Below are 11,702 nucleotides of genomic sequence, written 5' to 3'. Positions count from 1 at the left end.
ATAACTCCTGCACCCCCCCGCTTGACCTCCTCAGTTGCTGTAGTTTCTTTCCCTGTAGCTCCCAGCATGCCGGGGAGTGGCTGGCAGAGCCAGACTGTTTTCTTTAGGACTGGGGCTGAGCAGAGGGCTTCAGTGGACGCCAGTGAGGGGCTGAGGAGTCACTGACCTGAGGGCTGAAAGCTGAGGAGAAAGGGCACAGTGAAGGAGGTTTTAGGCTAGAGTCATGAGGGTGGGAGCAGCAGCCTTGGCTGGGGGGATTTTTGGGGCGGTAGCGACCCTGTGTTTCTTCCTGGCCTTTGGTACAGACTACTGGCTGGTGGCCAGTGACAACTGTGGACCATATACACTGCCAACGCAAACAACCCTGACAGGGGAAAAAGATGCCAATGGGACTGAGGTAGGACAGATACATGTGTGCACATAATCGTCCATAAACAAATTCATGCACAGAATGTAAACTTCACTGTTAGAACTGGTTGCTGCTCTCCAGTTAAGCAAATGCATATAATAATAGTCACAGCAGCATAATATCTTTAACAGTGAAACATCACATGTGATAACCACAAAAAGACCAGTGTGGAACCTGATCAGGTGCTATGTAGACAGTGGGGTGCATGCTATGCCATTGTAGGATATTTAAAGATGTAGTGAAGCAATTTAGTGTTGCACTTCTATATAAGAGACCGAAAAACACTGGACAAAATCAATGCAACAGAGACTGAGAGATCCTGACTTTTAGTCTGACTTTTGACAGACATTTAGAATGGGTCGACTCCCAGAAATGCCAGATCTTATGCTCCCAAAATGCAGTTATTGCTTCATTAGACCCTCCCTGCCCGGTCAACTCACAGGTCTGTCAAACCCCATGTCCCCAGTTTGCAAAACAGTCTTTCTGTTGACAGATTAAGAGTCTACAGTCATGCTAACATGCTAAAACTGTTAACATTAGCATGCTAATACTCTCACCATGACAATGCTAACAAGCTGATGTAAACTAAGTACAATGTTTAACATGTTCACTATCCTGGTTTGGTATGTTAGCATGCTAACATTTAGTAGTAGTCCAAAATAACCCTGATGACATCTTCAGTGCCATGATACAACTGTTTTCATTGATTGAGTAGTCAACTGATCTTCATGTGTAAAATCATGTGTACGGCCCTTTTAATTTCCCAGTTTATTCTTCCATACCACATTTGTGAGAAAGTTCTCAAAATGCAAAGTAAGGGATATATTTATAAAAGTAAATCCCCTGTGAGTTTCTCATGAACATCACAGCAAAACAGTCTTTCATTTTCAATAAAAGACGATGATTAAAGTTGCTGTGTGTTATTTGGTGCCATCAATCATATTTTTGACAACCAAGTGGAGAGTATCACTCATGCGTGTTTCATAAGTTCCCCTTGAAAACCTCACAGACCAGCAGGCCATAATCAGAACCACGTTTGATGTCGTGGCACCACTGAAGCACAGGCACACACAGAGCAGCTAACACAGACAGGCGTTGACAAAGCTGACAGACATTAAGGTTCATCCATCTTTAGATATTTGAATGTGTTCATCCCCAATCTCTGTCTCTTCTTTAGATCCAGTTGGACGTTCCTCCTCCGTCTCACACCCTCCACCATGAGGGTTTCTTCTGGCGCTGTGTGTTTCAGGTGGAGCCCACAACACATGCAGTCCTGGCCACTCTCTTCAGTATGTAAAAAACTTTCTTTTAAGGTAGCAAAAAGTTTTTGTTGGGGCTTGTCCAATGTGGTGGCATGTCTCATGCTCAGTTATGTGGTCTCCCTGACATGCTAACAAGTGTAGGAAAGAAAAATGTCTATAATTTGGATATTTGACAGAAATATACAATAAGAAGAATTATGTTGGCTTTTATTTCAGTTTATGAGGCGTTTTTGGTTTTTCTCTAAGTTTTTCACTCTTGTGGTGTTTCTTATTTTTCCCTGGACCCAACCACATCCAGTCATTTTCAGAACCACATTATTTTTCTTAGGTTTTGAATTTTCTTTTTGAGCCTTAGACTTTTTTTACTTTACTTACAATTTTTTTATTTTACTTTACTCACTATTTTTTTGTGATTTTTTTTTACTATCCCCATTTCTTTTAACTATAGCAAACCAGCCAGAGTCCAAGGTGTGTATCCATGGTTACCTCTTCCCTCTGCCTGTTGCACTTGGACCAGTGCCTCATCCAAGTTATGATGCTACAGCAGGTAATTCACAAAGTCACAAACACATGCTGTATGTACACACACATGCAAGTATTTCCACAATATTGTAACTAACAGTGAAAGTAAAATTTCAAGGCGGTTATGACGGAGAAATAGATAAAAAAATATAGACATATTTCCGTTTCATATACATACAAACCAGGGTCAAAACCATGGGTCAAAGTCCTACAATATTACTCCCAACAGAAACATTTTTTTAATTATTTGGATTTTTGACATGTATTTAAGTTCAATATTTTCTTAATGTTTCATATCCCAACATGAGGATCTAAATGCTGTGTCAGAGCCATCCCCACAGTCTCCAGTAATACAGTTCTAGTGGTAATTACTGAATCTGATTAACTATTCTATACTATACTTACTATACTATTCTATACTACTAAGTATTCAACTTTAAGTGTAGAAATATTGGTATCTGGCTATATGACCCAAAAAATATTGAGGACATGACCTCCTCGTCCTGAGGACCAATATACATATAGGTCCACTGCTCTGATGGAGGCCTTGTTGTGTTTCTTGTGCAGTGTTTCGGGGTTTCTGGACCCTGCTGATAATCCTCGGGCTGGTCTCAGCTCTGACTGGAGGTTTCCTCTTGGTCTGTGGTGTCCCCTTCATCAGCCACAAACTCTACAAGTTAGGAGGAGCCTTCCTCATCACTGCCGGTAAAATCTAAACTACTGCATGTGTACATGTGGAGTTCATATAGTGGTGTGAAATATACTGCCGGGGGAATAGGTGAATGTACAGACACAAACACATATTGCAGTCATTGCTGCTGTCAGCTGTTCATGCCTGTCACATTACAAATACATGCACACAGGGCAGCAGATGTCACTCTGCAGCACTGTCACTATAACAACAGCAGGTGTAAACACTGCTACCGTGGTAACAGTAGAGATGAGTAGGAGCTGCATTCCTCTGCTGTTACTCATAGCAGTGATAGCCTCTGTGTCTCCCTGACACTCTCTTTATCACTCCACAGCTTGCCTGTTCCTGTTCTTGCTCCTGCTCTATGTGCTGTGGATGGAGGTGGTGGACGTGAAGCGCTACGTCCTGCAGGAGAGAGGAGAGGCATGTCCAGATGCCAAGGTTTCAGTGCTCTACGGCCTGTCATTCATGGTGGCGGCAGCCGGCGTGCCTCTGGAGCTCGTCTCTGGGTTGGTCTTCATGATGGTGGGCCGAGCGCTGCATGCCAGCAAGTGAGCTCATCATCTGGCCCGAAGGAGAAGAGTGGACTGACCTTTTCATGTCCTGCACTGGGACTCAGCAGCACACTTGTGGGATGTAAATACTGGCAGGAAAGATACGACCAACATTACAGCACCACCCTTTGGATGTTAGGTAGCATGCAGACAGAGACACTGCTGCTGTAGCAGTTTTCTATCACTTTCTGTGATTGATTTCCACAAAAATCACCAGTTACACAGGAATATTAAAACCACGATAGTTCAGTGGTAGAGTTTATAGGATTAATGTGATATGATATGGATATGATACTGGCGCTAAGGAGCAGTATAAGATCTTTTTTTCTAAGCAAAACTCTGAATATAAATATTTCTTCCACTCCGCTGAATCCCACTGTCATTCTACCATTTGCTTCTTTTATCAATGCTGCAAATGAGCGGAAGGTGAGAAATGCATGGGTGAACCAGCTGTGTCCCCTGTCCTGGTTTTGGCACAGGATCAGAGTAGGCTAGCTGGAGCAGAGTGAGGAGGGAGGGAGGAATGGCTGGATGGACTGGAAACAGAAATGGCAGGTTTGGGTGTGGGGGTGGAGCAGGAGAGGGATGGATGTGGGTGTAGGGGGGATAGAGAAAGAATTGATGCGTGCAGGGGGGCAACAAGGGGGCTTTGAGAAATGAACAGATGTCTGTGGGTTTGGTTGGTGTGCAGCGGGCCGGCCACCTGCCTCCTTCACCCCAATCATATTTCACCCCCTCATTCAAATCCTTATGCTTTCTGTTTTCAGCCTCACACTATTATGTTTCTCCATCCCACCCTACATGTAAATGTTAAATTCAGAAACCCCCAAACCCCTGCCTCTAATAGATGTTCTACTGACACATATCCATGCACACACACACACACACACACACACACACACACACACACACACACACAAACAATCCCCCACACCATTCTGTCTGTTCCAAAGGGGAAACACAGACATGTGATTGTATCATAACTGCAACAATATTAGATCATCCTCCTTTTTCATTGGGCTGAATGGGCAGCATGTGGAAACAAGCAAGTGGACTCTCAATCACACATATCAGCTTTCATCTGCTGTAGTGTGGAGAAGGAGTGGTGTTGGGCTGGGGGTGTGTGTGTGTGTGTTGAATGTTTGCTTCAAAGACCTCACTGATCAAACACACACGTTTATGCACACACACACACACACACACACACACACACACACACACACACACACACCCCCACACACACACACACACTTGCTGAGATCAAACTGAAACCAATGCTAATTATTTAAATAAACTGTTTAATCCACACACAGTGCTGATCCTAGTCCTGATTTATGTAATATATGTAAGACTGTAATCTAGCACCATGCTATAGGACAGCTGAGTTTACCACACTGCCTGTGATGTCAGAGGACACCCTCTAACTTTGGTACTTTGCAGCTGTTCTTTTACATGATGGTTACTGGTAAATGTGTGTGTGTGTGTGTGTGTGATTATATGATATACAGTATATTCAGTGGTGTGTGCTTGTTATTAGTTTTCATAGTCGTTCACTAGGACTAGTGAGTACAGAAGCAGCTTTTTATCAAACATGGTGAAGGTCACCCGATGTACATTTGTCAAACGGTTTTCGTCCATAAAGACTTTTCTCTTGTTAAAAGCAATACACGATGTTCGAAAATATCTCCAATAAACCATAATGTATATGTTTCTGTGTCTGTCTGTGCTTCTTCACTTCATTAGGACTAGTTAAAGCTAAAACACTCACTTTAACTTAGCTTAGCTTTGAGAGCTAGCAACAACTGCAGTTACAGTCATGACTGAACTATTCTGAGCTCCTTACCAGTAAAAAAAAAAAAGTAACATTTATCCTGAGGGTGGTGGATGAAAAGTCATGGGGTTATTGAAGTCAAAAGGGTTAATCCTTGGAGGGGCACAAATGTGAGACTGACTTCTGAATTTATTTTTTCCACCAGTGCAAATATTGGCCTGTGGGTGGAGAGGTCAGGAGGGCAACCAAAAATCCCATGACTATAACAAATTTAACAGAAATCTTGCTAACATATCATATAACATTGCTTTGGCCCAAAAACCAGTCAATGATCATGGACAAGCCAAGAAACATGAAGACACGCTATTGCAGCAACACGCAGTTTAAGGAAAATACCGACAGGTTAGGAGGTTTCAGGGTTGAAACGGCCAACGTTCAGGGGTCATGTAAATGACACTCATTAGCCACACCAAACTAATTAGTCATTATTCACAACCTCGATAAATAGCTGGCATCATGTTCACTTGACTCATCAAGGTGGTCGAATTACCACAGTCAGCCAGCAGAGGGCTCTCCAGCTCTCCTCTTCAAAAGGACAATCTCCCATGCATGGACAGACAGAGGGGAGAATATGAGAGCAGTCAGTGGAAAGGAAAGGAAAGGAAAGGAAAGGAAAGGAAAGGAAAGGAAAGGACGCAATTACTGAACAGAGTATTGAGCTAGAACGCTGGCTTGTTCAATGACTGTAGCTCTTCCTAATCATAGTTAATTAACTCTTATGTCTCCTCCCCTGTCATCCACAACAATGGAAACACACTATCACTTCATTTAAGGAAGAAATAATCTTGCACTTGAAGTGTCAGCAATAATGGCATTATAATATTATGCATATGGCATAGTGAGCATCACGTGAATTAAGACATGACATGATAATAAAGTAATAAATGCTTTGCAAATTAACCCCGGCAGACCCAAGCAACCCAAAGAGCATACGTCTCGTTGATTAGGGGTAATGAGTGTGAATCATATGTATGTGTATGTGTGGATGCATTTGCATGGATATGGATATTTGTTGATAATTTCCCAGTATTTGCCAAAGGTTCCATGGATGCGATGTGTCAGACAGCAAACAGCAGGATGTGGCCCCACACTTGGTAGGGAAAATGAACCCTGTAGGCGGATTCCCCACCCCTCCGTCCTTCAGAGCACCTGGACTGAATACTGGTGGGCTCTAATCCAGTCAAAGAGGGGGATACACTTGGTGAGAGCTCTCTCCGTCCTTTCTCTAACCCCCTAACTCTACTAGTGAGCCGATTACCTACTCTGTGTGTGTGAGCTCCAGCCCGCCACGGCCTGACTGTGGCTCTTTGTGGGTGTATGTGAGTGTGAGTGTGTGCGTGTGTGTGTTTGTGTGTATGTGTTTGTGTGTGTGTGCAAAGGGCCAGACGGACACAGTTTCTCGCAGATAAAGGCTTTTCTCCTGTCAAAAATGACTGCCCTGATAAGAGCTGATATGAGAGAATAGCAAGCCTTATGGCATCACTCTTGCTTTTTTGTTTCTTTTGTACACCCCAAATCCCCAGGAACAGCCCCACCACCTCCTTACACACACACACACACACACACACACACACACACACACACACACACACACACACACACACACACACACACACCACTAATCTGTATTGGGGAGTATAGTGGAGGTAGAGAGGGAGCAGGTGGAGGGATAAAGAATAGTTGCTGCGTGTGTTTCTTTTTCAATTTTTGTATAAATAACTAGCGTGGTCTTATTAAAGACATCCCTCCCCTCAAACACCACCCCTCTCTCCACACACACACACACACACACACACACACACACACACACACACACATGCATACACACTGTTCATGCAGACAGATTATGTCTCAGACAGTCAGAGCTCCTGCCTTCAATTAACCTCACAAAGACAGGATCACTTACACACACATACTCTGATGATGATAGTAGGAGGGAGACAGTGAGGAGTGTGTGCGTGACTGGCTGCTGTAACAGACAGCTTCTACTCCATAGTCATGATACAATAGTCGACTTATGAGTGGACGTTATATCATATGCTCTGTCTCCTGAGAGCATGTGCAAACATTCCTGTGTAGCGCCAAACATGTTCAAACTACTGAATATAACATGTTTTCAAATGTTACAGCTAATTCACCAGATGTTGTTTTCGCTGCTGAAAAAAGTAAAGAAATTAAAAATTCAAGGTGGAGGTACTTTTGTGTGTAGTCTCAAGAAAATACACACTGGATGTATAGTAAATGGAAACAGCTTGTTTTTTTACATTTGGCAAGGGAGTTCTTCAGACTGGTGAGGTGAGGTGCAGATAGCAGGGATGCCAAAGAAAAGGGCTGAAAGTACTGGCAAGGTGCTGCTCTGTATTTGTATTTACTGGCATTCACCACAGTGAGAGGAAGTGCTGCTGCTAGTTTATAGACTGAAAAATAGAAACCAGCATATAACTGTACTTTTATCTTTATTTATGTAATATATTTGTCCCTGGTTTGGCTGCACAAACCTGGTTTCTGTCTTTTTTAGTGTTTGGTCAAAGTGAAGGCCTTAGTATGTTGCAAACAAAGAGCTTGTCAGATTATCTAACAGCAACTCAAACTCTCTTTCTAATGCCGAGTTTGGAGGACACTTCTGGTAACGTTTCAAAACACGCGTTTCCAACAAGAACGCCCATTTTGGCCAGGCGACTGGCCATGTGTGCAGAGGTGTGAATGTAAGGCAGGATTTGAACTTTGCTCTCACACTTTACAGACTATTTCTGTCACTTGTTGTGTGTAATACCATGACTGGATTTCAGTTTGTACAATTCTTTGCAATGACGACAGCAGAAACATCCAAAAGACAGAGTTGTTGAAGTTGGGGATGCAGTGTAACGCGTGGGAGGATATGATGGCAGGTTTTTTTCTTTTTGCTCCACCTCTGTATGTAGCCATGTATCATATTTGATTAGAAACACAAACAACATACTAATGATGGAAAAACTTATAATAAATAAATGATTAAACTTAAATAAATGCTCCACAAATGTGTTTTGTTGGGACGTCCTGGTGGGTTTGACCTTTAAGATGCTGACAACAGTGTCCATGAGCCAGGGGTTTGAATCTGGCTTTTGATCAATGCTGAAGGTTGTCCAATATCTCTTTCTCTGTCCTCATTGCCTGACCGATCTATATTGTCACTATTTCAGGTAAAGTGCCTTTTAAATATAGCACTATAGCCTAGTGCTATATTTAGCAACACCGTTAACTAAAAAAAAACCTGGCACAGAGCAAACGTGATGTAAAACTGACCCTGTATCAGCTAAGCTAGGGGAAGCATCCAGGAACTAAACGTCCTCTCAAATGAGCCAACTGTGCGGTCATGTGTTTGTTTTGGGGTTCACAGGTCAGCTGGAGAGCTGGCAGATTAAGTCAAACTCCCCAGTAAATACAGCAGTGTGGTTGATATAATACACAAATTTAGTCATATTTTTTTGCTGTGGCTGCCTTCTTCATTCACTTGCTGCTGATCTACAGGAGGATGTAAAGCTGTTTTGGCCCAGTCTGTGTGTTTGTGTTTTGGACCTGGCACACACCACTACCTGGGTAGGACACACTCAAAGCACACAGATACACACGAACCACTGTGTACATGCACTGTTCACTGTTGGAGCTGTCAGGCAAACAAACCAAATCCAGTACAGATACAGTGCAATCCAATTGAACAATAAATATATAAATACACTAAAGTAAAACAGAAACAAAGAGCTTAGTATAAAGATAAGCATGAAGAGCTCCACGTGGACAGACAGAACAGAGGAGACACTGCACTAGGCTTGTGTCTCAACCATCTCTTTTCTTCTTCTCAACTGTATGTCTTTATTTCCCTTTAAACACCCCCCCAACACACACACACACACACACACACACACACACACACACACCCACCCCCCTGCACACACCAGTCCTCTCCCCAACTTCTTTCATTTCTGCTGAAAGAGAGGAAGAGGAGACATAGGAGAGGAGGAGGAGGGGGTTGCGATTAGTTTCAGGGTTCCAGCCCGCTTGATTGGCAGCTGGCAGCATATGGAGCTGTGAGGAAGGTTTGCCCACGCTCACTTCTGAGGAAACAAATATTTGCCTGAAGGGGGGAGAGAGAGAGTGAGAGAGAAAAAAATATTAATTAGTTTGCAGACGCACTGAGAGATAAAAGTCGGCAAGACATATCCATCAAAAGGCTGCAGAGTTAGCTGCAAAATGGAAATTTTCCCCAAGTTGACAGATCCAGTAGGCTGCTGGCTGAGCTGAGGGGAAGAACACATGCGCACTGGGAGAGCACTGAGGTGCACAACACAAGAGCCCTACGTGGAGTCTTCATTAACATCTGTGCATACGTTAACATATTCTGAGTGGAATTAACATTTAGGCATGCATCTTCCACGCTTGAGAAACATTTCACTAGCCCCTCCAATTATTTCTTAATTACTGTCTCCATGTCGAAACAGAGCTGTGTGTAGATACGATCGACACATATGCATTGCATCGGATGCACTCAAGGTAAACATACAGATGCCAGTCAAGACTGACATTATTTTTGATTATAAATCTATAAATTATTTTTGTGCTTCTCTGCAGCCACAAACAGATGTACACACCTGCAATGGCCACTTTAGCTCTTCATGGACACACTGTTTAGTTTTGCTGACAGGGAATCAAGCAGCGTGTCGGTGACTGTTCACACTGTTAAAGTTGTTTATTTTGGGAAATTGTGTTTTCTTTCCAAATGCAAAGATTGACATAAATCTCATGCTTGTGTGTAAAGTACAGAGCTGGTTAAAAGAGCCATAAGTTTTGCTATTGCTACATAGCCAACATTAGCATTAAAAGCTGTTTACTTACAGTCTTGTCAAGATCTTCAGCCATCTTTATGTTTACAATACAAGAAGTTATAACATGACTAATGAGCAGCACTACTTCTTCAGGGCAGTCTGGATTCTACAGTGACCGGTATCGGAAAAATCGGCCAAACCAGAGCTAGAAGATTAGCATGCTAACCTCAGTAGAAGAAAAGAAGTAATAGAAATAGAAGCAAAATATGCCTTAAAATTGGTGTTGCTCTTGATGAGTAAAGGACTGAAGTTTTATGCTGAACTCGCAATGTTTCAGCTAGACTGGTAAGTAAACAGCTGTTAATACTAACACTGGCTAAAAAAGCACAAAAAGAAATGTAAAAATAATATTTGGTGTTACAAGAAATGATTTCTTTGCTGTTGTTGCTACAGTGGGTCCCAGGTTCGTGCCTTTACACAGATCAAAACCAAACACAAACCCTACATGCAACCTGTTCCATAGCCAGACATTCTGCACTTAGATACTGGGTGTAAAACAAACAAGGTACAAGATGTCAAGCTTTAGAGGTGTTGTAACCATTATTTTGAACTTTGGACAGAGCCAGGCTAGCTGTTTCCCCCTTCATGCTAAGCTAAGCTAATCACCTCCCAGCTCGAGCTCTGTATTTAAAGTACAGACATGATGGTTTCAATCTTCTTATTCTCAGAGAGAAAGCAAATAAGCACATTTCCAAAAAATGCAGAGCTGTTTCTTTAACATCATATCTACGAACCAGGCCAGCACGTTACTTTGTTTTTATTGCTCCTATGACACAAGAGTAATTCTCTGGGGCAACAATTAGAATTAGCTGAGCACTACTACACTAAATAAACAAAATAAAACAAACACCTATTTCTATTTTCTCCTCGAGACATTAATTGTTAGTAAAAATAACTGACTTCATCTGCAATCCTAAACCGCTGAATTCACTAATCAGAACCAAAAACAGCACATGAAAGAGACTTGCTTTGCTTTGATACATGGCGTTCAGACACTGACCATGGGATTATGCAGCACTGATAAGGTAATTAACAGACTATGATAGTGTAATTAAGCAACATCTGAGAAGAAAGGCTGCTGGAGTGGCGTGTTGGTGTGGGTGCACATCAAAGCCTGTGGCACTGCTTTAAAGGAAGATTGGCTATGCAGAACATTTGGTTGAGCACGGTTCCTCCGCGAAGGTACCGACGTGGGCTAAAAGAAAGCTTGTTATGCCATTGAGAATTAGCTGACAACACCAAATAACTTTATTGTGATGGAAATAAAATGCTTTTTTTTCTCTTTTTATTTTTGGAGCAATTCAGTCGTATAAAATGGACAGAGATCATATCCAGGGAACACAGAGACAGTAACTGATAGCTCCATTGTTGGAGAGCCAAATGGTGTCTCTCTCTATCAGTGCAAAGTCTCAACAGATTTCAGTAAATAAATGGAAGTTGCATGAATTCACTTAGCTATTTACCTTGCTTTACTTTATTGAGAATGCATCTTTGTGGGGTTTGTCGTCAGGCCGCGCAGAGTGCTCTCCCTCCATTTCCCTCTCCCCCCTCTCCCTCTGTGTGCACTGAACCAG

At 42.5% G+C, this 11,702-nt stretch overlaps 1 protein-coding gene across 1 annotated transcript; it reads left to right on the top strand.

Moving 5' to 3' along the window:
• Positions 1-60: 60 nt before the first annotated feature.
• LOC130174079 (transmembrane protein 182-like) lies at positions 61-5,144 on the top strand. Its single transcript, XM_056383690.1, has 5 exons — positions 61-397; positions 1,587-1,698; positions 2,120-2,218; positions 2,761-2,898; positions 3,219-5,144. Exons 1-5 carry the CDS (start codon positions 224-226, stop codon positions 3,437-3,439), a joined length of 744 nt encoding a protein of 247 aa, XP_056239665.1. The 5' UTR covers positions 61-223; the 3' UTR covers positions 3,440-5,144.
• Positions 5,145-11,702: the final 6,558 nt, after the last annotated feature.

This window comes from Seriola aureovittata, chromosome 8, assembly GCF_021018895.1.
Source record: "Seriola aureovittata isolate HTS-2021-v1 ecotype China chromosome 8, ASM2101889v1, whole genome shotgun sequence".
In the NCBI taxonomy this organism is placed as follows: domain Eukaryota; kingdom Metazoa; phylum Chordata; class Actinopteri; order Carangiformes; family Carangidae; genus Seriola; species Seriola aureovittata.
Note: the sequence above shows the minus strand (reverse complement) of the source record. Positions and strands in the feature narration are given on the sequence as shown.

Excerpts from the sequence above, each read along its gene's own strand:
- LOC130174079 (XM_056383690.1), top strand. The coding sequence starts at position 224 with ATGAGGGTGGGAGCAGCAGCCTTGGCTGGGGGGATTTTTGGGGCGGTA. Across the intron at positions 398-1,586 it reads AAGATGCCAATGGGACTGAG|ATCCAGTTGGACGTTCCTCC; the intron begins GTAGGACAGATA and ends TCTCTTCTTTAG. Across the intron at positions 2,899-3,218 it reads AGCCTTCCTCATCACTGCCG|CTTGCCTGTTCCTGTTCTTG; the intron begins GTAAAATCTAAA and ends ATCACTCCACAG.